Source organism: Aethalodelphis obliquidens, unplaced genomic scaffold (genome assembly GCF_003676395.1).
Source record: "Aethalodelphis obliquidens isolate GAN/ISIS:26980383/991018 unplaced genomic scaffold, ASM367639v1 scaffold51, whole genome shotgun sequence".
In the NCBI taxonomy this organism is placed as follows: Eukaryota; Metazoa; Chordata; class Mammalia; order Artiodactyla; family Delphinidae; genus Aethalodelphis; species Aethalodelphis obliquidens.
Genome location: NW_020837995.1, coordinates 8,713,377 through 8,738,664, shown reverse-complemented (window position 1 = coordinate 8,738,664; position 25,288 = coordinate 8,713,377). Strand labels below are relative to the sequence as shown.

At 51.5% G+C, this 25,288-nt stretch overlaps 2 protein-coding genes and 1 long non-coding RNA gene across 7 annotated transcripts in view; 2 read left to right on the top strand and 1 right to left on the bottom strand.

The window, feature by feature from the left end:
- LOC113608041 (uncharacterized) overlaps positions 1–25,288 on the top strand; it is a 542,162-nt gene that overhangs the window by 261,631 nt on the left and 255,243 nt on the right. The gene's annotated exons all lie outside the window — the stretch shown is intronic.
- On the top strand, positions 1,699–3,823 carry RHOV (ras homolog family member V). Its single transcript, XM_027083940.1, has 3 exons — positions 1,699–2,007; positions 2,202–2,260; positions 2,459–3,823. Exons 1-3 carry the CDS (start codon positions 1,800–1,802, stop codon positions 2,900–2,902), a joined length of 711 nt encoding a protein of 236 aa, XP_026939741.1. The 5' UTR covers positions 1,699–1,799; the 3' UTR covers positions 2,903–3,823.
- The window catches only part of SPINT1 (serine peptidase inhibitor, Kunitz type 1), an 11,603-nt gene continuing 1,967 nt past the window's right edge, over positions 15,653–25,288 (bottom strand). For 3 of the 5 annotated variants that reach the window (XM_027083922.1, XM_027083920.1, XM_027083919.1), the window contains exons 3-11: positions 19,935–20,062; positions 19,565–19,703; positions 19,285–19,455; positions 19,082–19,108; positions 18,618–18,743; positions 18,453–18,503; positions 17,258–17,428; positions 16,983–17,030; positions 15,653–16,548 (exon numbers count right to left, since the gene is read on the bottom strand). In XM_027083922.1, coding sequence (XP_026939723.1) covers positions 16,337–16,548; positions 16,983–17,030; positions 17,258–17,428; positions 18,453–18,503; positions 18,618–18,743; positions 19,082–19,108; positions 19,285–19,455; positions 19,565–19,703; positions 19,935–20,062 — 1,073 coding nt within the window. In that variant the 3' untranslated portion in view covers positions 15,653–16,336. The remainder of the gene's footprint in view (positions 16,549–16,982; positions 17,031–17,257; positions 17,429–18,452; positions 18,504–18,617; positions 18,744–19,081; positions 19,109–19,284; positions 19,456–19,564; positions 19,704–19,934; positions 20,063–25,288) is intronic. The other 2 variants (XM_027083923.1, XM_027083924.1) reach the window with 2 other exon arrangements.

Genomic DNA, 25,288 nt, shown 5'->3' with positions numbered 1-25,288 from the left:
TGTGTGTGTGTGTGTGTGTGTGTGTGTGTGTGTGTGTGTGTGTGTGTATTGGGTGTGTGTGTGTGTGTTAATTTTGTCCCAGACACCTGGGCTGAGGCAACTTCCCCAGGTTCCCTGAATAACAGATTGTTAGCACCAGAAGGACTTTAAGAAATAAATATGCTTCACCTGGCATTTTATAGCTGAGATGGAGCAAGTGATTTCTCAGGAATCACACAGCTAATGAGCTGAAGAAGTAGGAATACTGGGGCACGTCTCTTGATGTCTAGGTCTTTTCAAATCCCCATTCTTGCCTCCCTTTCCAGGAGAGCAAAAAGAATAGCTTTTAGACCTCCTGGGTTATACAATGGCAAGACAACACTTTGAGGCTTCTTTCACTTGCCAGATGAATAAACTTATGTGGACGTGTCTGAGAAGTCACTGGGGGCTATAGTTAGGGGTTATTAGCATCCCCAGACACTCGGACATAGGGAATGCAGGATGTAGACATTGGGATGCAGAAGTGGATACTGGGGATCCTACCATTTCCCCACAGTCAAGCTTTAAATGGTTAAATCAGCAATGTTCTAGTTGTCCTCAACTTTTGACCAACAGTGGGGGGAAAAAAAGAAAAATAAATAAAAACCAGGAGTCCTGAGACTTTTTTCAAGAGATTTAGAGATTTTGACTTAGGGATTTTTATACTACCAACTGTTTAAGAAAGTGGATTATCTCTTTTCTTTAATATTCACTGCCCTATCTGCCTCCAACACTCTCCCTTCAACAACTCATGAATGAGGTGTTTTCAATGATCTTTGTGTAGGCTGAGATCTCTGTACAGGCTTGGAATTCAGAGAAAGGATTCTGGGCCTGGTGTCACTTGGTGTGGCTGCAATAAAGAGATGAAATTAGCATCAGGCTATTTTTCACTTGCTCTCTTGGTGACCTTCTTAGGGCTACCTGGGATATCTTGTCTCTGTCTGTAAACTCCTAAGGCAAGGACAGTGGGCGGCCCAGAACAGCGTCAGCAAATAGTTAATTACTATGTGCTTTTGATGATGATGATGATGAAGATAATATTAGGAACTTTGGGGATTTAGAAAATATTCAATTGGAGGACTGTCCTTGAAGATCCTCCCCAGCTAGCTTCTCCAGCACCCTGAGTTCCTTTAGAGGAACAGAGTGAAGGTGTTTAAAGCCTGCCTTCAGGCTGAGTCTAGAGGATGCTCTTCGGTGGAAGGGGGTCGTTACATTCCTGCCTGCTGAGTTCACGCCTGAGTTTATCTTCGGCCTCTTCATGATCTCTATATTTTAAAAAAATAATTCATTAATTAATAAACTTATTACCCAGACTTTTTTATACTCGTACAAACATGTCTAGTTTCTTGTTTTAATTTGAACAAAGGTTTAATTTGAACATGCTGCATTATGTGTTCTGCAATTTGCTTCTTCCTCCTAACAATAAATCCTGGATATCTTTCTCTGCCAAGATACCTAGATCTGCCTCATTTGGGCGAGTCTTTGTCCTCGTACCTGTGTGATTCTCCGAGCGTCATTTTTTGGCCTGCCTCTCTTTCTCGGGGTGTGAGATTGCCTGACCTCTTGCGGTACGCTGCAGTGGGAGGTCCTAGAGGAGGCCTGGGGGGGTGGGCGGGGCCCGAGGCACGCATGGGATATGCAGATGAGGTAGGCGGGGCCCCCACATATACCCACGGTTAGCTGCTGGCGTGTGAGCCGGGTCTCGGCAGATTCAGTCAGAGGCAACCTACGGACCGTGCTTCACCGAGCACAGCGGAGCCTGGCTGTCCCGGGAGCGGGCCATGCCCCCGCGGGAGCTAAGCGAGGCCGAGTCGTCCCCGCTCCGGGCCCCGACCCCTCCGTCGCGGCGGGGCAGCGCGTCCCCAGAGCTGGGCATCAAGTGCGTGCTTGTGGGCGACGGCGCCGTGGGCAAGAGCAGCCTCATCGTCAGCTATACCTGCAATGGGTACCCCGCGCGCTACCGGCCCACAGCGCTGGACACCTTCTCCGGTAATTTCAACGGCCCCGGCGGCCGCGTGGCCGGGGGTGGGGTTGTGCACCCGGGGCTGGGGCTGGCGCTGAGGCGCCGACTGCACTGAAACCGCCGGGGAGGCTGACGGGAGCAGGCCCCGAGGTGGCGCCGGTGAGGCCTGGTGGGGTCCTGGACGCTGTAACTCAGACTTTCCCCTGCTCCTCCTCTGCAGTGCAAGTCCTGGTTGACGGAGCCCCGGTGCGCATTGAGCTCTGGGACACAGCGGGACAGGTGAGAGGAGTCGGGAGCGGCCTCTGCTGGTCTGGGGTGAGGTGGGCTGGAGGCTGGGAGGACCCCAGATCCATCAGGAATGGAGAAGGCCTTGGGCCCTTAGTTACGAGGCTCAGTCTCCAACCTCAGGTGACAAGCGGATTCCCGCGTCCAGGGGCAGGGAATAAGCCTACTAATGGCCTGGCCTTTCCATCCCAGGAAGACTTTGATCGCCTTCGCTCCCTCTGCTACCCGGATACGGATGTCTTCCTGGTCTGCTTCAGCGTGGTGCAGCCCAGCTCCTTCCAAAACATCACAGAGAAATGGCTGCCAGAGATCCGCACTCACAACCCCCAGGCGCCCGTGCTGCTGGTGGGCACGCAGGCCGACCTGAGGGACGATGTCAATGTACTGATTCAGCTGGACCAGGGAGGCCGGAAAGGCCCCGTGCCTCAACCCCAGGCTCAGGGTCTGGCCGAGAAGATCCGGGCCTGCTGCTACCTGGAATGCTCTGCCTTGACGCAGAAGAACTTGAAGGAGGTGTTTGACTTGGCCATTCTCAGTGCCATTGAGCACAAAGCCCGGCTGGAGAAGAAACTGAACGCCAAAGGTGTGCGCACCCTCTCCCGCTGCCGCTGGAAGAAGTTCTTCTGCTTTGTTTGAAGAGCTGTGGCAGCAAAATGATCGGTAGGCCAATGGCCACAGACTTCTAGAACCTGGAGCACGGAGCCTTTGAGGGACCTGCTGGCAGGGCCACGTCACCCCCGTGGGACTCAGTTCCCATCTGAACACTGTGGCAACACAGCCTCCAACTGCCCACTCTTATGTGCCAGGGTGAGCCTAGGGCCTGGAGGAGGGAAGGCTCTGACTTGGATTTCTGTGGATTTCTCTGACTTGGATTTCTCAAGTACAGAGAAATCCCAGTACTTTGATTTTCATGGGATGATCCTAACAGTGTCAGCTCCCTCCAAGCAGTTTGGGATCCAATACCCAGTCTCTTCTCATGGGCCCTCAGGTCAATCTGGCTGAATTAGGACCACTCCTGGTGGTCCCCACCTGCTCCTTGGCACAGGGATGAGGAAGAGCCTGGGGAACAGCTGGGCATCTAGGAGGGCTGGAAGGCATCCGGCCCTGAACTGGAGAGAAGTTTAGGATGGATTGGGTAAGACGGAGGTCAGTGAGAGATTGAGAGGGGTCCGAAAGTAAAGGCTTGGAGCCTTGGGACTGGAGGCAGGCTGGGGAGGAGGAGGCAGACGAGAGGGCTAGGCTTGGAAGGAAGAAGAGAAAGAAGGAGAGCAGAGAAGTGGGGCAGCTGAGGAGCAAGGCTGCCACCTGGGCTGTCCTCAACCCCCAAGGCCAGAGAGGGTAGGGCTGGTCCCTGGGAAGAGCTGGGTCTCAGTGCTCCCTAGGCACTGCCCAAACTGGCTAGGCCAGGAGTGGGGCAGGAAGTGAGAGACAAGGCCCAGCAAGAGGAGGGGGAGGAGCTGCAAATTGGAGCCTGAAGAAAGAAGGGGCTTTCTCCAAGGTCACAACCTAGAAGATAAGGCAGTGCAGAGTCTGCAAATAAAGCCTTAAGTTTCTGAAGCTGCTGTCTGTGTCATTTCCTTCAGGAGTCAGCACACTGGTCCCTCAAGGCCCAACAGTTTGGATGGAGGCAGGTTGAGTACCAAAGGAATGAGGCTAGATCGAAAGGTGCGGGCTGGACTAGATGGGACAGTGTGATGGGAACTGGACTGGGGGGGTGGGTTGGGGGCTCCCCGCTTGGGGCTTAGCTGGTTCCCAGGAAAGCTAGCGTGGGAAGCAGCCTGGAAACGGGTTTCCCCAGGTGTCAGCGCCAGAGCTGCTTTCCCATGACCTCACCAGGCGGGTGGTGCCCCTCCCCTCTCCTCCTTCCTTCTAGAGCACAGTGTTCAGCGCTGGGCTCTGGGGCAATCCTGAGCCTTCTAACCTTCCTGCTCTGATCCTTCCAACAGTCCACAGGACCCAGGGTCTCAGGTTGGAGTGGCCCTCTGGTTCAGACCCTGAGCATGAAAGGACCCCCATATACAGCTTAAACCTCAACCACTGGCCAAACTTCTTGGACTTGAGTTGGTTGGACCCAGTCTTCAGCCTTAGCACTCAAAGTCCACATAAGGACCCAGTGAAGGTCAGGATGCCAGTTGTCAACAACTTAAATAGAAGATTGGTCCCAGAAATCCTTTGAGAGTGAGCATTCATTGGTTGAGGACTTGGAGAGGAGCAGGGATCCAGAGAACATTCCCTGGAACTGGAGCTGGAAGGAACTTTAATGGGCACATTTGTGGGGGGCGGGGCACCACTTTATTTTACCCATCACGAAAGAGGCTCAGAGAAAAACGGTAATATCGCAAGTGAGATATTGTTACTAAGTGGCTACAAGAGCACTTTGCAAACTCCAGAGTAGGTACATGGGTAAGTGTTATTCGTGTGGAGAGGTATTTCCTGGGACACCTGGAACACCTGCTAGGCAACTAATGGGCCAGGTGAGCACTCTGTCCCTGCGCAGCTCCCTCTGCAGGAAGTTGTGTATGTGAGAAACAGCATATGGCTGAGGGACAGAAACCCTAGCCAAGTGAAACCTCAAATAATCCCCAAGTTTAGTTTTACCCAAGACTGTCCAACTTCTGTCCCACCTGGGCCCACCCCCCAGAACTCCAGCCACCTGTCTCCTTTTGTCCCCTTGCCCCCTCAGGTGGAGGTGCTGAGCTGCACCATTGCAGACAGGTCTTGATGGGGGTCTCACACCCCTGCTCCGTGGCCTGCCGTTACCTCAACCCAGCCTGACACACTCCCTTCCTGGTTCAAGTTCAGGCTCTAGCATCAACCATGACCTTAGGCAATTTTTTTTTCCTTCTCTGTGCCTCAGTTTCCTCATTTGCAAAATGAAACACTCAAGGCTCTGGATTAGAGGTTTTCAAACTGCTCCAAGGGGACTTAGAGGTGCCATGGGTCAGGGGAGGAAGCCTCATTAGGTGATCTTTGGGCCGCCCCACCTCCAACTACTTCCCTAATTCTCTAATGGTACCAGCACATCCATGTCATTATGTCTCCTCTCCTGCTGGGTCACTGAGCCTTATCAGCCTCGCTCCTACATCTCTGCCACTGCCACTTCCCACTCCAGTCCCCCTAGCGCTGCTTCCTTATCCTCTGGCACCTCCCTGACTCAAGACTGTTAGTACCTCTCATTGCCTGCAGTGAACTCCCAGCTTCTCATTTAAGCACTCAGGACCTCAAATCTGACACCAAGCCGGACAAGGCCAGCTTGTCCCAGTGATCCCCACTCCCTGATCCCCAATAATTTTTTACTTCTGACTCCAAGTCTTTGCTTTTGCCAAATCCTCTAGAAAGTGCCCCCACCTCCCCCCACCCCCGCAATCCCCCAGATGCGCTGTTTCTCCTTTAACCATCTTCCAATCAATACTCCCCTTCTCCAGGACCTGTATTACTGTCCGCACTGCTCTCTTGGCACATTGAAGGGACACCGAATTTGGTCACTTGCTCAGGCTACATCTCTCCAGCTAAACAGACAGAGAAAAAGTCCTACTCATGCCCATGTGCTCCCACAGGGTCTTGAGCTCAGGCAATGTTTGCTGCTGGCCATTAAGTGCCTAAGATAAAAAAGCCAAGCAGTGTGCCCTGTAGGGGATCCTGAGGATAAAGTTCATCTCCAGGTTTGTGTCACTGAGGCCTGAAGACAACCCTAAAGAGCAATGGCTTGCTGGAAGGGCCCTCTGAGGCACGGGGGCCCAAGCCCGTGCAGAGCAAAAGGGATTTACCTCTGGTTCCAAAACCATTGTCTCATTCTGCTTCTGTTTCTCTCTATAATGTGTCCTCTCTCTACTTTTCTGGGACTGTTTTTACCTCTTTATCTCTCTTCCATTTGCCTCTTTTGCCCTGCTTTCTCTGCTCTTGAATCTAAATTTAAAGGAACATTGATTATATTAAATGGATAAGTGTATGTTTCTTACATATTCAGTCTTACATTAGTGCTTATTAATGTAAATTATTTTTAATATCTCTGTAACCAACTCTTAGCTGATTTTTTAAAATGTCTGTTTTCTTTTTCCATAATAAATGCTTATAGAAAAATTGGAAAATCTGAAGAACTAGAAGATTGAAAATGTACTAATAGTCTTTTTTTAAATTTTATTTACTTATTTTTGGCTGCATTGGGTCTTCGTTGCTGCACGCGGGCGCAAGCTACTCTTCGTTGCAGTGCACGGGCTTCTCATTGTGGTGGCTTCTTTTGTTGCGGAGCACGGGCTCTAGAGCGCAGTCTCAGTAGTTGTGGTGCACGGGCTTAGTTGCTCCGCAGCATGTGGGATCTTCCTGGACCAGGGCTTGAACCTGTGTCCCCTGCATTAGCAGGTGGATTATTAACCACTGCGCCACCAGGGAAGCCCAGTAATAATATTTTGATGTACTTCCTTTCAGTCTTCTCTTCTATGCATAATTTTGAAATATTTCTTGTGATTATGCTGTATATACAATTTTGTATTTGGGTTTTTTTTTTTTAAACTTTAACCGTTTTTTCATGTCATTATTAACTCTGACCAGAATCTATAACCATATATGTATGTTTGTTTCCTATTTCACCCTGACCATAATTTCTTCAATTAGATCCCCAATTGGGGGCATTTAGGTTGTTTTCCTTTAAATAGTTTTTTTCTTTTATAAATGAGACTATATCCACAGTTGATTATTTTTTCCACCATGAGTTGGTGACCATCTACAGAAAAAAATGTCCTTCATCTTTGGCCTGGAGACAGGGCCCCCATATAATCCCAAGTGGCACTTATGAGGGAACTTGAGTTTCTGTGTCTGTGTGACTCGTGGGGGGCTCTTTCTGTTGGTGCATGACTAGCAGATTGTGGGTGTTCAATAAATACTAACTGATGACAAGGTGTGTATATATGACATATTGGTTTTCATGTACATTCCTCTGTGTCCCTGTTTTTGCTCTTGTATATTTCAAGTGGGTTTTACCTTTGTGCAAACCTCTGAATCATTCCATATATGTGCAAGTCTGTGTATCCATGTCTGTAAATGTGGGTGTCTAGGTGAGATGTGTATAGCTCTGAACGTGTATGTCTGTGTAGCCACACAATGTCTGCCCTTAGAGGAGTGTGTATTATACACAACTCTATGTGTGTGTCCGGGTGTGTGAGTTGTTCTCCGTGCCTGTGGGTGCACATCTGGGTTGGACCTCGTTTCTTGGGGGCTGTATGTCTATGTGTCTGTGTGTGCCCAGATTCAGTTCTGTGTGGGTCTGTGTGAGGGGTCTCTCTCCACGTGCATCTTTGTTCTGGGCATGCGTGCTAGGCCGGTGTGTAAGTGTGTGCACACCTGAGGGAGCTGGGCCTGGCTTGCTTTCCCCCTGGGAGCAGAGTGGTGCCCAGGGCAGAGGTGACACACCCTCTGAGCTCTTCATTTTCCTGGGAACCAGCCTGGGAGAGTGAGTGAGACCGAGAGTAATCTGCGTCAGGAGCACCGGCCCCTTTTGTAACCAGCCCAGGCCCCAGGCGGGAACCAGGCTCTCACAGGTCAGACCTGCCCACTGTGCCTGACTGCCGGGAAACCCAGCTCCCAGCAGGGCTGCACTGTCAGCGCCCTCCTTGGGCCTGGGCCAAATCCTCCGGGGAGTGGAACTCAGCCGGCCGAGGAGCCACATTAGTCACGCTGTGGCAACAGTAGGGAGTGACTTCCCAGGCCTGGGCAGTGCTGGCTGTCCCAGGAAACCACCGCTTTCTGTCCCTGTACGTGGCAATGCTTAGGCAGCCTGGTCTCCTCCATTATCGCCTTCCATTCTTACAACGGAACTTCAAGATGAGCCAGACAGCTCTTATTAGCTCCAAGTTTCAGATGAGGAGACTGAAGCACAGAGCCACACGACCAAGGTGAAGCAGACGGGGCTTGCACCTGGGTCCTGACCCTGGGTCCAGGCTTCTTTCTGCTGTGTCACCTGGGGGGTTCTGCCCCCTAGAAATGGATCTCTCAGAGGGCAGGGCTGGGAGGCATAGTTTACGGGACAGATTAGGTTTTCCTAGGCTTGGGAGCAGGGCAGAGGGAGACAGGGCTGGAAGTGAGGAGAGATGTTAGCATTGAACCAGGCCTGCCCTCCTAGTGGAATGTTCTCAAGGCCTCCTCCACTGAACAGATTTGTTCCCTAATTGGGATGACAATGGAATTCATGGTCAGACTCAGGATGGTTTTAAGATTGTATGCGAACTCTATGAATAACCTGGGTTTATGGTCACCCCACACATAACCCCTCTGGAAGGCAGAGCCAGTCACTGGCCTCCTTGACTGGCCAGCTCTGTGGCTTCCTTGACCCCTGCCTGCACCAATCTGCTTCTGTCCCCAGGTGTCCAGATGACTCCCTGGCCCCTTGGCCGTGAGGGGCAGCAGGGGAGCCTTGGACGCTGTGCTGCATGGGGATTCCCTGAGGCCCCTTGAATCTGGCAGAAAAGCAAGTAGCCTGACCCAAGATTAGTTTCCCCCTCAGATCTGTATTCTCTGTGACCATGTTCCGCTGCCTCTGCCCATCTTCCACTCCCCACCCCCAGGACCCCGCACCAGTTGGGGAGCGAGCAGAGCCTGTCCTCAGAGGTCTCCCTCCTGGGATGGCGAGATCACTGTCCTGGTGAGACAGGGGACCCTCGATTCCCGAGGCTGTGTGCATTTTTCTCCCTACGGCACCATTCCACCCCTGCCCAACAGGCCGTGTGCTCTGCTGACGACCCCACCTCCCATGGGTTCTCCTTTTTTAAAAAAATATTTATTTATTTATTGGGCTGCCCCGGGTCTTAGTTGCAGCACATGGGATCTTTGTTGCCAGATGCAGGATCTTTTAGCTGCGGCACGCAGGGTCTTAGTCTTGGCATGCGGGATCTAGTCCTCTGACCAGGGATGGGACCCAGGCCCCCTGCATTGGGAGCACGGAGTCTTAACCACTGGACCATCCCTCCCACAGGTTCTCCTATTCCAGTCCTATCCCTGACTCGCAGGGCGACTTTGGGCAAATTACTGCCTTCTTCCTTGTCTGAGTTTCTCCCGGTTCTGAAGTGGGGCTAGTACTCTCTGCCCCTCCCTGGCTCCCAGGGGGCCTGCAGGAGTAAGCAAGATAATAGTGGGGAACTGATTTGGAGGAAACTATCAAGAGCCAAGTGAGAGGTATCAGCGCTGACCTGTGTTTACCTGGGTGTGGACCTCGGGATCCCAGCCTCCTGAGGTTTGGGAACAGCCCTGACAGCTTCTTGGCCTGGCTCCTGGCTCCTTTGTCCCACTTCCAGAGAAAGGGCAGAAACTGAACCCAAGAGTCTGGTTGTTTGGAGAAGATGAGACGTCAGAGCAAAAAGTTTGGGGCTCAGGACTCCCAATCCACTCTGTCCCCAACCGCTGGCTGTGTGACTGTGGGCAAGTCACTGCCCCTCTCTGGGCCTCAACAGCTTGGCTCTGACAGCCTCCCCGAGCTGTGCATTCAGGGGATCCTAGAGCCTGTAACCTGTAACCATAGTTTTGGGAAAGAAAGGATCTCGCCATCTAGTCCAAATCCTTTGCTTTTCATAGACCACTATGGGGTTTCTGGAGGCCTGGTTAACCTGAGGTCATAAAGTGGTTGCAAAGAGGATCACGCAAGAGAGGGTATGTGGGTCAGAGAAAATCCACTGGGAAGACAACCCCAAGTGAGCTGGTGGGGCAGCAATGTACTCCTTTGTACTCCATCAGTGTTCCATTGTCACTGTACCTTCAGCCTCTCCCTCCAGGCCTGAAATGCAGCACGGGCCTCTCCTTGCCCACAGCTCTCCTTCCCTTCCCCACTTCTACAACAGTCTCCAATCCGACTCTGCCCCCTGCCCCGCTAGGTTCCTACCTGGCTCCTCAACCATTCATATGGTCAGCTGGCTCCTCATTCCCAGCATCCTCCTTTCCTGACCCTGGCAGGCTTTGAAACCCCTCGCCTTTGAGCCTCTCTCTTCCTGGGTCTCCCACCGCCCCTCCGACTAATCCTCCTCTGCTTCCTCTTCCTCCAAGAAGAGCCTCTGTCCTCACTTTCTGCTCTCCTCTCTGGGTCCGCTCTCTCCCTCTTCCAGTAATCTCCCCACTCCTCCGTTTCACCCTCACATGGCTCGTTCCCTTCACCAGGCCCACATGCTCACCTCCAGAGTGTTGGGGGCCTCACCAGTATGCACCCACAGCTGGGACACAGAGCTAAGTGTGTGGCCCAAAGACTACAAGACACGTGTGTTTTTGCCCTGTTCCTAGCCCTATTTTATGTTCCTTCTTCTTTTTTTTTTAAATCTTGGTCCTACTTTATACTCAGGTTATCTCATAGTTTATAGATGCTTTTAAACTGCCTTTAAATCCCTCCCTAGTAAGGCTAGGCAAAAGCAAACAAAAACTAAGTAACCCGCAATAAAATCAATAAAACTAGCCTCCATCTGGTACCTGATGATCCCTCACCTTCTGCCTGGTTCTCCTGAAGCTACCCCCCTCCCGTCAGCCCTGTTTCTATTGGTGGCACTGCCAGGCTCCCAGGACAGAAAACCTGAAGGCCCCACTGACTCAGCTTCTCCCTCTGCATGAGCCAGTCAGTCACCAAGTCTCAGAGCTTCTCCCTTCCCCAACGCTTAGGACGCTATCTCTCCTTTTCCAGCTCCATGGTCTCTATCCCACCTGGGAGCTCCTCGTCTGATGATCTGTTTCTTTCTGAAATAGATCTCAATACCTCTTCAAAAAACACCTTTTTCATATTACAAAAGCAATAAATATTTATTGTAGAAAATTTTTAAAATGCAGGTCAACAAAAAGAAGACAGTAAAAACCACCTGTAATTTTTTATTTTTGTTGCAGTATGCGGGCTTCTCACTGTTGTGCCCTCTCCCATTGCAGAGCACAGGCTCCGGACGCGCAGGCTCAGCGGCCATGGCTCACGGGGATCCTCCCGGACCGGGGCATGAACCCATATCCCCTGCATGGGCAGGCGGACTCTCAGCCACTTGCGCCACCAGAGAAGCCCAACCACCTGTAATTTTATCAACGACAAGAGAACACTGTGGACATTTGGGTAAATATCTTTTTCCAGTTTTGTGTAAAAAAAGTGGTTGTTTTTTAGCCTCGTGACAAGGGGCTTCTCAGTTTCCTTCCCAGTCTATTTTCTTGTTCTTCTTTGTTCTGGGCTCAGCTGATGGAACCCCAGGAGCTACTGCAGGTGGGGAAGGAGAGCCTGCGGGGGAGTCTGGGCCACTCCCAGGGCTGAAGCAGGCTTCCAGGTTTGGGGTTTCTAGGTGGTGCATTTAACCACAACCCTTGGAGTGGGGTGTGGGGGGAGCTGAGCAGTGCCTTCCCAGGCTTCAGTCTAGCTGCGGTGGCGGGGAAGGAAGCGGTCTTGTGCTATAGGGCAAACCACTCCTCATTCAGGGCTTTTTGTTTAAGTGGGCAGGGGTGGGTTTGGGAGAAACAACCCAGTTTTTGTCCCTGTTTGTTTGAACTGTTGGGACCAATAGGTTTTGAATAAAACTGCCTGGAGGGCCCAGGCAAGCACCTAACCTTGGGAGTGGCAGGGTGGATGGGGAGAGTTAGAGCCTGAGGCGCTCAAGAGGACCTAAGACCTAAATTGCTGCAGGAATGTGGGCCCGCATTGCCAGTCTCCCAAATTTTCACAAGAAGCTAGAGATATGGGATTTAAAAAAAATAAACTTTCCTGACTCTTTAACTGTTAGTAACTAATTAAAGAAATTAAACTACTGTTTGGGTCACAGCCCAACTGGCTGCCAGCATGCAACCTTGCCAACTAGCCTTTACTGCACATCTACTGTGTACTTCACACAGGTTACTCTCCCTGATTTACTTGGTATGGCATCCTCTTCCTTCCCCTCTCCCTGTGTCGTGACCTCTAGTTGTGACCTCTATACTCCTTAAAGCCGAGTTTGGATTACCCCTTCCCCTGTCCCTCTGTTCAAATCCCCAAGTGCCCACCAATGTGACCTCTACCCACCAGCCTCCCAGCTTTTCCTCTCAAGGTCTGAGACAAGCTGAGCAGCTTGCTGGACCCCAGTCAAAACAAGACCCGTGATCTCCCCTGCCCAGCTTTTGCTCACTATGATTTTGCTATGCCTGGAACACCCACACCCACCTGCTCATCTCATTTATACCTCCTTCATGAAGCTCTTTCTTAATCTCCACGGCTTGATCAGCCTCTGTTTTATTCAACAGCCATTTGTGGGATACCTTGTATGCACAAGCAGATCCTAGCACAGTTGATACTGAGATAAATAAGACCCAGTCCCCATCCCTGCCCCCGAGGAGCCTTGTCCCTATGAGGGTAGACTTATGCTAACATGGGCCATATGTATGCAGCAGAGCTGTGAGAGAATGGAGAGGGCAGCTGTGAAACAGCGAAGGCTTTCTGAGCTGGATCACGAGGTAAGTAGGAGCCTTCCAGGGGGTAAAGAGGCATTTGAGGTGGAGGCAACTGCCTGTGCAAAGAAAGGAGGCATGACAGTTCTATTTATTTAGGTTGTGCCGGGTCTTTTTTTTTTTTTTAATATTTATTTATTTGGCTGCATCGGGTCTTAGTTGCAGCACGCGGGGTCTTCGTTGCCGCGCATGGGCTTCTTTCTAGTTGTGGTGCGCAGGCTCTAGAGCACTCGGGCTCAGTAGTTGCAGCACGTGGGCTCTGGAGTTGTGGCGTGCGGGGCTCTCTAGTTGTGACATGGGGGCTCCAGAGCACGCAGGCTCAGTAGTGTGGCAGGCGGGCTCTCTAGGTGTGGCATGCGGGCTCTAGAGCATGCAGGCTTAGTTGCCCCACGCATGTGGGATCTTATTTCCCCGACCAGGGATCGAACCCGGGCCCCCTGCATTGGCAGCGCGGAGTCTCACCCACTGGACCACCAGGGAAGTCCTGGGAGGCATCAAAGTTCTGAGAAAGGGAGTCATTTGGCTGGGGATGGAGCAGAGAACAGCTGGGGACATCTCAGTAGTTTGGGGACCATATTGTTTTGTTACAGTATTTGCATTCCTTCCGCCTGCACTCCAGAGTGTAAGCTGCAGAAGAACAGGCACTGCGTCTCAGCTTTTATTGCTCCACACCGGACACCTGCCTGGGACTGTGTACTCTGGACCCAACCCTTGCAGCAAAGACAGCGCCCGGCAGTGGTGAGCGCGCCCCCTAGCGGCTCCTCCGCGCTCCCACCTCCTGTCACCCAGCTGACTCAGCCCTACCCTCCTCCCTCCCAGCAGCTCTTTCTAGGGAAGGCGCTTTGTCTGCCATCATCTCACTACATCTCCACCTCTCCCTAAGAGGAGGATGCTCCCTTTGGTCCAACAAACACTTATTAAGCTTTTATTATGTGTTGATTACTCTTCTAGGCATTGGGATACAGAATTGACCTCAGCCCGGAAGTGCTCATAGAGAACCAAGGGATAATGAAGGTTGTTCCCAGTGCTGGGGAGACCAGAAGAGGAATAGAGCCCATTTCAAGCTTTGAAGGATGTATGAGTGGCTGGCAAGGTAGGAAGCAAAAATACTGTGTCTGGGAATTCCCTGGAAGTCCAGTGGTTAGGACTCTGTGCTCTCAGTGCCAAGGGCCTAGGTCCAATCCCTAGCTGGGGAACTAAAATCCCACAAGCTGCGTGTCTCGGCCAAAAAAAAAAAAATACAGTGCCTGATGAAATAGGAATAGCCACAGCACCATAACGGGACCCACCCCCTGCCATCTACTCAGTTTATTGACCTACTACCATTTACTAAGGTCGTAGAGGGGGTGTGGGGTGCTGGAGACCCAGAGGTGACTTAAGATACCATCTGTGTCTCCAGGAGCCCACAACCCAGTGGGAAGACAGATAAGTAAATGGAAAGGAAAAGGGGGTGCTCTGTGCTGGGGTGCTCTGTGCTGAAGGTCCTGTTAGCAGACACAGGTATGTAGAGTAGGGAGTGCCCCCCAGCCGTGTGTATGCAGGAGGATTTCAGGAATGAGAACTCGAGTTTAGGTTGAAAGATGAGAAAGGGGGAGGTGGTCCAGGCTGAGTACAACAGGTACTAGAACACAAAGGTGTGAGAAAGTTACCCATCAAAAGGAGGCCCATCCTGGCTGCTAATAAGGTTCTGCTTCTTGATCTGAGTGCTTGGCTCCTGGGTGTGTTCAGTTACAGAAATTCATTGAGCCGTGCACTTAGGACTCAAATATGGACATTCACCTAGGTTGCCCTTCAATCCTTTAAAAGTAGCCCCCAACCTCTCACACTGCCGTTTGATTTTTCTGTATAGCATTTATCACAATTTAAAAGTGTCTCTTTTGTAAGGCTAGACTCTGGAGCCATAATGTAAGGGTTTAAATCAGTCCTCCGGCACCAGCTCTAGGACCTTAGGAACTGAACTTTGCTGAGTCAGTTTCCTCACCTGTAAAATGAGGATAATAGTACCTTCATCCCAGGGTTGTGTGCTGAGGCAATCACTTGAGATATGTAAAGCACTTACATAGTACTTCCTATGTGCTTATCTTACAAAACCAAATTTCTAATGACTGGCGGTGCCTGGTACATAGGAGCTCAATAATTTGTTGAAGAAATGAAGAAATGGGGGCTTCCCGGCCGGTCCAGCAGTTAAGACTCTGTGCCTTGACTGTAGGGGGTGCAGGTTAGATCCCCGGTCGGGGAACTAAGATCCCACATGTCCTGTGATGCAGCCAAAAAAAAAAAAAAAAAATTTTTTTTAAAAAGAAAATGAAGAAATGAATTAAAGGGATGATTTTTTGGGGGGGGGGGCACCAAGAGGCAGGTAGGTCAAACAAATGCAGGCGTGTGTGTTGGAGAGAAGCACCTCAGCTAAAGGCTCCTTCCTCCTCTGCTCCTCAGAGACTGGGGAGCAACTATACTCCGGTAAAGAAGCAGAGGCTTCTGTGGGTGGCCACATGGGACCCCTGCACCCACACCAAAGGGAGCAGAGATAAGAACCAGGGTTCAGGGGACTTCCCTGGCGATCCAGTGTTTAGGGCTCCGTGCTTCCACTGCAGGGGTCCTGGGTTCCATACCTGGTCAGGGAACTAAGATTCCCAAATGCCGCGGAAAAAAAAGAACCAGGGTTCAAGCCTATGCACCCCCCCACCCCCTCCCCCGTCCTCAACTACACACTGCAGGCTCAAACCCGGAAGAAACGGTGCTCTGTGGCCTCCCTAGGCCCCCTATTCCCACGGCCCTTTCTCCCCTCCCCACCCCCTGGCGGTCAGACTTGGCACATCTCCTCACCCTCAGGGGCTGGGGCTAGGACAGTTTCGGGAAGGGCGGGAAAACCTGCTAAACAGGGTGACCAAAGCCTGAACCGGTAGGGCGGGGCAGTCCCATCTCCCCCTGCAGCTCTGTCCCTCTCCTGGCCCACACAGCAGAGGCAGGAGACTCACAGGACAAATCACTTTATTACACTGTGGGTGGACTGGGGCCGGTGGGAAGTAGGGGAGCAGCAGGGCCCTGGGGGGTGCCGAGGATCTGGCTGTGTGTGCCAGGCCAGGCCAGGTTGGGGCTCACTCCGCGGGGAAGGGGAAGAGGCGGCAGCGGCCAGAGAGCCACTTTCCACTCCTCCCACCCACCCGGCACGGCATTAAATAAACAGAAAGCAGCTCTGTACAACACAGAATATACAGGGACGTCCTCCCCTGCACCCCAGCCCTGGACTTTGCAGGGTGGGAGGGCCAGCTCTGGAGGACGGGAGTTGGGGCCTCCAGCCTCTGATGCGACCCCAGGCCTCTTCTCAAGGTCGTGGGATGGGGGCAGGCAGCTCTGAACAGGAAGCAAAATTCCAACTTCCTCTGAAGTCCTAGGCAGACGGGTCCAACCATGCGTGGGACTCCTGGCTCAAAGGTTTTCTGCTCCTTGCAGACCCTTGAGCTTTCTCAGGAACAAGTAGCCTGAGCTTAGCTGAGACACCTCCAAGAGGGTCTGGAGCCCTGGCCCTGGAGGCAGATAGGCCTGGGAAACAGGCTGGAGGAGTCTGGTCCCAAAGTCTTCCTCAGCCCAGGCCTCTACCTTGGCAAGGAGGAAGCAGGGCCAGGTGAGAACTGGCTAGAGCCCTCTAGAGCCCCAGGCTCAGAGGGGTCGGGTTGTTTGGTAGTAGACCAGATGCTCCGTGTCCTCGGTGGTGGATACCTTGGAGCTGGTGGGGGTAGAGGGTGGGGGGTGGCGGTGGCGGTGTCTGTGGAAGCCCTTCCTCTGGTTCCTGAAGCAGCAGTAACCCAGGATGGCTACCACCACCACGATGCAGGTTCCCAGGAGCACTGCAATGGCCACCTCCACGGAGTCTGGAGGAAGAAGGAGCCGAATGAGGTGCTCCCAGGGCCTGCTCAGTTCTGACGCCCACCCCAACTCTGTAAGGAAGGGTCAAGGCAAATGGATGCCGGGCGTGGACGGCCCTCGGGCATGTGAGCAGCTCAATCAGCTCTGTTGGGAGCTCGGTGAAAGGGATTCTGATGGGCTTCGGGTCTCGGCTCCAGGTTGCTCTACTTGCAGGTAGTGTGGGGGAAGGCCCGGGGTGCTGACGGCACACACACCTGGCATTCATTTTTATGCTTCTCTCCCTCACCCCTGGCAGATACCACCATTGATCGTGGCACTCTGTCCCTTCAGCCAACCTCAGGATCCTTCTCAGCACTGGCTTAGGCAGTCACAACCAATTGTGTGAGTTGATCCTTGAGTTGATACCTACTCAGTGGTGACAGGGCAGATGGGGGCTTACCTGTGTTGGGAATGGGGCTTTCCCGCCGCAGACCAAACACATCCTTCTCTACAAAATGATCAGGGCGGGGGTCGCGGAGAGACAAGTCAATACGAAGGGTTCAAAGACACAGCTGCTCTTCAGCAGTGCCCCAGACCCAGTGCCATCCTTTCCCACCCCTACTCCGGGTGCTCTGAGGACGAGGTGTGACCAGCCCAGGCCGCCTTGGGACAGAGCCAAATGCTCTAGCTAAGCCTTTCCCCTCCCCATCTTCCGCCCCCCACTGCCCTGCTCACTGGAGATGCCACGACAGGACTCAAGGCACTGCTCCTCCTCCTCAAAGTTGTTCTTGTTGCCATAGCAACCACCATAGGTAAAGCGGGCGCAGCGTTCAGTGAACGGGTTGTAGTACCAGCGGGGGATGCTCTCCAAGCAGAGGCCCGTGTCTGGCAGGTCCACGCAGTGGCCTGGTGGGTAAGAAGCAGGCAAAGAGGTGAGTGTCCACGTGGCCTCCCTGCCACCACCAGGCTCCACATCGTTGCTGCCCACCACCTCCTGACCCTCCTCCTCATGTTGAGGATGGCTGTGACTCAGTGAGGGCCTGGGGCCCCAGAAATATCTGGCTCATCTAAAGTGTTGCAAGGAAGACAGAAGGGAGTAAGCTTGGGCCCAGAATCACCCTAGACTTGACTCATATATTTTTCAATTTTCTTTCAGCATTCCCAATTCTATCAAGGTCTTGGTTTTCTCTCTAGCACTGGATAGTCTACCTTTTAACAAAGAAGGCTAAGGGTCTGAGCCTTGGCAGACAACAATGTCCAGCTAAAATTTATTACCACGTTTTATTATACTTATTTATTTATTCTTTTAAAATAAATTTATTTATTTTTATTTTTGGCTGCGTTGGGTCTTCGTTGTTGTGCGCGGGCTTTCTCTAGTTGCGGTGAGTGGGGGCTACTCTTCATTGCGGTGTGTGGGCTTCTCATTGCGGTGGCTTCTCTTGTTGTGGAGCACGGGCTCTAGGCGCATGGGCTCTAGAGCACAGGCTCAGTAATTGTGGCGCACGGGCTTAGTTGCTCCACGGCATGTGGGATCTTCCCAGACCAGGGATCGAACCCGTGTCCCCTGCATTGGCAGGCAGATTCTTAACTACTGTGCCACCAGGGAAGTCCCTATTATACTTATTTTAATAGTCAGTCTCAGATCGTGGCATATAGTAGTGGCTTTTCATTTACGGTAGTGATATGAAATTTCCTTTTTAATACATTAAGTTAAATCAATAACATCTCAGTGATATGTAGGCATGGCTAAATTTCTGAACGTGTTAAGAGGATGTATGATGCTTGGGAAACATAGAAGGCAAGTCCAGGACACCCCCGACCCAGCTTTCTGCCCACAGCCTGGTACACACAGCAGGCCTTTGGCCCATTGATGGGATGAGTGAGGATAGGAGTGCCAGCCCTGACCCAGGGGACCTGGGCAGGAGCTCACCTTTGTCCCTGGGGAAATGGATCTTCTGGAGTTTATCGAAGCCTCTGGTATCTGCAAAGATGAAAGATCAGAGGCGCAGACCTGACAAGGGTCTCCCAGAGGTGTGGGGTGAGTGGTCTGGACCTCCCCTGCTGCGCCCACCGCCCTCCATCCCCCAGGCCTCACATTTTTCACAGGTGGCCTCATCGGAGGCGTCGGGGCAGTCGGGAGTGTCATCACACTCCAGGAAGCTGTCGATGCAGCAGCCATCACTGCAGCGGAACTCGCTGGAGTGACAGGTGCCAGAGCACACTGGGTGGGGGCGGGACAGGGTGGACGGTGAGGTCAGGCTCAAGCAGCGGCCAACAAATACCAAGAGTCCATCATCTACTTGGCCCTCTCTACCCCAAGGTGGCATCATGACACAACCCCAGTTCCCTTTCCACCCCTGTCCCTTATACCCTCCTAACACAAAACGGGCAGAAGCTGATAGGAGGATCCTGGGCTACAAGGGCTGGGGCACTCGTGGGCCTTCATTCTGATGGTAGGAATGGGTTGTTGGGCCAGGGCAGTGTGGTCAGGGGCCTGGACTTGACAGAGGCTGGGGAGCTGGCAGGGGTGAGGGGAATAGGGACAGAAGCAAAGCCCACCTGGATGATGCCTTTCCACTGAGGGGCCTGGGAGAGAAAAACAGAGAAGTGAGAGGAGGCAGGGCCAGGCCCCAGCAGGGATGAGCTGATAGCGGGGCCCGGGGACGGGGGATTCCCACGCCTACCTCCCTGACCCGTGACGAGAGAACACCTACCCTGGGGGAATGTCACCTGAGCCCCAACACTGCTTCACAAAGGCCCACCTTGCACATTGCGGCAGGCGAGCTTGCACTCTTCTTCCCGAAGGTAGTTGTTCTTGTTGCCCAGACAACCTCCATAAACAAAACTCTTGCAGATCTGTTCTGTGGTGTCGTAGTACCAGCGGGGGAAGGAACCACGGCAGCGGCCCACCTTGCTGGATGCAAGGCAGTATTCTGGGGGAAGGAAAGCTGGTGAGGGAGCTCCGAGGGCCAATCAGCAGAGCCGGAGCAGGGTGCAGGGTGCGGGTGAGTCCTGGGTCTGCCTCCCCACCCCCTTCCTCACCTTCTGTCTGCTTGGGGGACAGCACGGTGACTGTGATGTTGGACGTGCTCTCTCGCTGGTCTGAACCGGCCACCGTCAGCTGGAACAGGTAGCTGCCTTCCTTGAGTCCCCACAGCTCCACCTGGTCTGGATCATTCCTCTAAACACAGGAGTGGCCATCAGGCTGGGACCCCTTGATGCCCCTGGTTGGCCCCAGGTCCTCCCAGTCAGCCCCCCTGCCCCACTGCGGGGAGCCGAGGGACTTGGTATTAAATGGATCCTCAGCTTCTATCCACCCCACCCCGTCTGGAGCCGCAGTTTGGCCTACAGCCCCAGAAAGGGGGCCCTGGAGAGCTGAGGTGGGGGTCAGGGAGCCAGCCCAGCATCGCACCTCTACCCTGACGTCTGTGTCACCCTGCAGTAGGCGCCAATCTGTGTTCTCCACACCCTTCAGCACCAGGGGTTCCTGTGGCTGTACCTTCAAGTCTGTGCCTTCCCAGGCCTTGGGGATCCGGGACCCTGGGAGGAAGGTGAGATAAGGTCAACTCTCACTGAAAGGACAGGATCTCTCCTAGAGTGGGGGGCTGGTGCCTTATGGGTCGCAACTAGACCAACCTAGGACTCGGCAGCCTGCCTGAGACACAGATGCGATTTCACAACTAAACCATTTTCTTGCCCTCTGTTTAGATATATCATACTTAAGACATTTTTATGTTGTAAAACCAACTTTCTGAAGCAAATAACTAAACAGCATTGCCATCTGATCCCATTTAGGAAAAAAAAATATATATATAGATATATATATCAATATATATTGATATATATCTATATATATCAATATACATATACAATATATATATACATATACACTATATATATATATATCAATATATGCACGTATATTTGGAAGGGGGACTTTTCATGTTTTCTACAATAAGCAGGTACTTGTGCTAATTCCTTTAAAAAGTTAAGAGTAACGATACTTTTGAAAAGCCAAATAAGTCAATGTGTAATTAACACCATCACCCCTCGCTCTGCAGCCCACATCACTGCTAAGAAGCCCATCCGGACAGAGACCTTGAGCAGAGCCCTGGGCAGCACCACGTCAAGCTTTGGTGTCCCATGATGATTGGCACAGGAGCAGGATGCCTCTGCCACCTCAGACAGACTCTGCCTCCAGTTACAAGGGGGCACAAGGCAACCATACCCTCCCCCAACCAGGGTCTTCAGAGCGGGTGTGGCCCTGCTGACATCTTGAGTTTGGACTTCTGGCCTCCAGAACTGTGAGACAGTACATTTCTAGTGTCTTCAGTCACCCAGGGTGTAGTAACATGGCACAGCAGCCTTAGGAAATGGACACACTGCCCTTGAGGGTACTACGGTCCAGTTAGGCAGGTAAGACCCAACAACAGGAAGCAAAATGGGAGAAAGACCCAACAAGATGAAGGGCTGTGTGATACATGTACAAGAAAAGGAAGTGGATGTTTAAAGAAGGGAAAGCCCACAGCAAGCTAGAGGAAAAAGGCAAGGCTTTGTGAAGAAGGGAGAAAGGATTTTTTGATCCTTTTGTTTTTATTTGTTTGGTTGTGGGGAAGAATGTTGGTGTTGTTGATGACAGCAGAAAACATGATAAGCCAAAGCAAGGAGTCGGGAATTTGTAAGACTGGTTAGGTGGACATTGAGGAGATCGGCTGGGCTGGATAGATCCTGCCACAACTGCATTCTCGTCCCTCTTTCCAGATGAGCAAATTGACACCAGAGAGGTTAAATGACTTGCCCAGGGTCGCTCAGTTTCAAAACGGCAGAGCTGGGGTTTGAACCCTGGTCTGATTCATGCTCTCTCCAAAACATCAAAACACCATGCTGCAGGCCATATGTGCTTAGAAGTGTGATTCTTTAAATAATCTTTATAGTCTTTGGGTTTTGTTTTTGTTTTTAGCTTAGGTAATACATGTACATGATGAAATATGCAAAAAATACAAAAGGGTAGTGAGAATTAAGTCCCTGATTCTTAAACCCCCAGGTTCCTCTCTCCAGAGGCATTCTCAATTACTAGTTTGGGTGTATGTGTATGTGTGAGTATCAAGAGAGAGTGTATAGAATATTCACAAGCATGGTAGTTCTTCATCTTGCTTTTCCCTTAATATATACTGGAAATCAGTCATAGCAATATATAAAGAACTTCTTCTTCCTTTTTTTTTTGTTGCATAGTACTTATTGTATGAATGCACCAAAATTTACAACACATTAACCAGTCCATCAGTCTAGTCTCTCTTGATGTAGGTCCTTCTTTCCTCCCTCCCTACTAAGAACTAACCCTTGCTACCTCAGGGTTTATTATTATGATTAAAACAGCACCACAGTATCCAATTATAGGATGTGTTGACAGACACTGAGCTTGTTTCCAATTCTTTGCTCTTATAAACAATGGTACAGTGACTGATTGCCTGGTAAGTTGTTTTACACAAGTTTAAGCATAGCCGCAAGATGAGTTCCTGCAAGTGGAGTCGTGTTGAGGGTTATATGCATTTACATTTTGGGTGGGTATTGCCCAACTGCCCTCCACAGAGGCTCTGCAGAGGGTTACATCAAGTTTAAGAGTTCAAAGAAGAGAAGGTAAAGAGATAAGAACAGCTGGTAGGAGGCTGAGTCACAGAGATTCCTCTTTGATGAGGCAGAGTAAGCAGAGCCAACAGGGAACTCTCTGGTCCCAGAGGTGAGAAGACCAGGACACACAGTGACAGCAAAGGGATGGGAGGGGAGAACTTCCACAGAGGAACACATCCGATGGTGCAGAGGGCTACGGGAATGAGAAAAGGGAACCTTGGTTGAGGGGAAGTAAGAGACCGGGAGAGCAGGAAAGTACCTGTTTGGAACCAAGCCCCAGCCCAGTGGCTTAAGGGCCCAACAGGGGCCATCCCCAGGCCCTGAGGTGAGAGGCCAAGCCAAGGGGGCAGTGAGCTGGGAGGAGCCCATTCCTCCCTCCTTGCATTTTTCAGAAAGTAATCAGCAGTCGCAAAGGGGAAAGGAGACAGACTACTTGGCAGTCTACTAGCAGAAAGATAGGCTAGCCCCACTGGCCCCCAGGGTGGAAGTGGCAAGCTGAGTGGCACGGCAGATCTTGGGCCAAATCAGCAATGTCCACCCACACACAGCTGGCCCTCTCCAAGCCCCAGCCCCCAGGAGCAAGGGGCAGATGCCCTGCCCTACCACTACTCCCTTTTTCCCACCCCCAAGAGAGCAAAGGGCCAGAGTAGCAATAAAGCCAGCCCCTCCCCCAGCTGCCAGGCCTCAGGACTCTCAAGGGAAACACAGACTCCACCTTCTAAGCCACTCCTCCAACGGAAAGAGGGGGAAGGGGAGAGGAGGAAAGAGCAGGGTGCTCAGGAGGCCCCAGCAATCTGGACTGGCCTGGCCTGGCCTGGCCATAGGCAGGGAAAGGGGGAACAGATCAACCCACCCTGGGGAGGATTCTCCCCAGTAAATCAAAGGTTTTAGAAGCCCTGAGCACTTGCCCACTTTGCCTGCCTCGGTCTACCCTAGCCTAGCCTCCAGGATGCCACAGTGGCTTGACCCTCTTTGTACCCTCTTTGTACTTCCAACCTCTCTAATAGGACTCAGCTGAGAATGGACTCCTTGACATGCACATGGCATCCCCCACTCCCCAAAACGCTGCGTTGCCCTGAAATGGCCTGGGGCCCACACTAAGTCCAAGGTCTACCCAGCTCCCCACAGGTCCCAGGAAATCCCCACTCCATCCTGTCTTGTGCCAACCAGGCCAGTCAGGGGGTGGGGAGGTTTCCAGATGAGGAAGGCCCCATCCAGCTCAGCTTCCTGACCAGATCCCAGAGTTTCAGGCGCTAGCCCTACAGTGAGGGGTCCTGGCAGAACAGGGAGGGCAGGCAGCTCAGGTCAATTAGAGTCATCACCACCTACACTCTGCTGCTTCCTTGTGGCACAGGCTCAGGCCCTGGCCCAGTGGGACTCAGTGGCCCAGCCTGGCCCAGAGACAGTGTCCCCCTCCCGGAATCTCCACCCTACCTCTCCTCAGAGATCCAGAGCTATTGGAAGAATAAGGAGAAGAGGAAAGGCTGGAGAGGAAAGTCCCTTTTCTACTTTCCAGGACTGAGATCACCCAGCTCCACTCCAATCCTGGCGCCTGGGCTCCCCAGTCTCTGGTTCTGTTGTCCACTGAGCTGTCCTGGATCAGAGACAGGTTTACCAGAAAGGTGGTCTTGTGTGAGGAACAGCACAGGACTTTAGGAGGTCCTGCCTGGGGTTGAGTCCCAGGTCTCCCATTTGTGGGCAGTGTTATCCTGGGCAAATTATTATTATTATTTGTAATCATTGTTTGTATTTACGTCATATTGATTGTAACTTTTCCTCTTTCATTTTAATTGTACTTATTTGGGCCCCCTCTCTTTTTTTTCTTGACGAGTCTGGCTAAAGATTTATCAATTTTGTTTATCTTTTCAACAAACCAGCTCTTAGTTTCATTGATCTTTTCGATTGTTTTTTGGTCTCTATTTTATTTTTTTCTGCTCTGATCTTTATTATTTCCTTCCTTCTGCTAATTTTTGCCTCTGCTCTTCTTTTTCTAATTCCTTTAGGTGGAAAGTTAGACTTTCCATTTGAGACTTCTCTTGCTTCATTAGGTAGGCCTGTATTGCTATAAACTTCCTTCTTAGAACTACTTTTGCTGTGTCCCACAGATTTGGGAAAGCTGTATTTCTATTTTCATTCATCTCAAGGTATTTTTTTGATATCCTCTTTGATATCTTCATTGACCCATTACTTTTTTTTTTCGCATGTTTATTGGAGTATAATTGCTTTACAATGGTGTTAGTTTCTGCTTTATAACAAAGTGAATCAGTTATACATATGTTCCCATACCTCTTCCCTCTTGCGTCTCCCTCCTTCCCACCCTCCCTATCCCATCCCTCCAGGCGGTCACAAAGCACTGAGCTGATCTCCCTGTGCTATGCGGCTGCTTTCCACTAGCTATCTACCTTACATTTGGTAGTGTATATATGTCCATGCCACTGTCCCACTTTGTCACAGCTTACCCTTCCCCCTCCCCATATCCTCAAGTCCGTTCTCTAGTAGGTCTGTGTCTTTATTCCTGTCTTACCCCTAGGTTCTTCATGACATTTTTTTCTCTTAAATTCCATATATATGTGTTAGCATACGGTATTTGTCTTTCTCTTTCTGACATACTTCACTCTGTATGACAGACTGTAGGTCTATCCACCTCATTACAAATAGCTCAATTTCGTTTCTTTTTATGGCTGAGTAATATTCCATTGTATATATGTGCCACATCTTCTTTATCCATTTAACATGGGAGTCAGTTTCCTAATCTAAAAGTGGGATGACTACTAATAACACCCTTTTCAGAGGTGGTTGTCATGATGTCTAAGTGAGAGGCTGAGTGGCATAGCGATCAGCAAACTGTAGAGAGCTAACAGAGGTTATCAGAGTGACCCATCCCTGCCCTGGAGCCCCACCTGGCCAGAACAGCAGGTGGAGAGAATGGGGACTGAAGGTCTCTGGAGGGGCCCTGATCCTAGCTAACTGCTCAGTCCCAGGAGGAAAGAGAAGGAGCCTTGGGCCCGACTTTGCCCTTATTCTGGAAGTAAACAAGGTGAGCAGACAGCTTGGTTACCAGATCCTGAGCAGGGAGAGCCCTGCCTGTCTTACACACACACACACACACACACACACACACACACACACACACACACA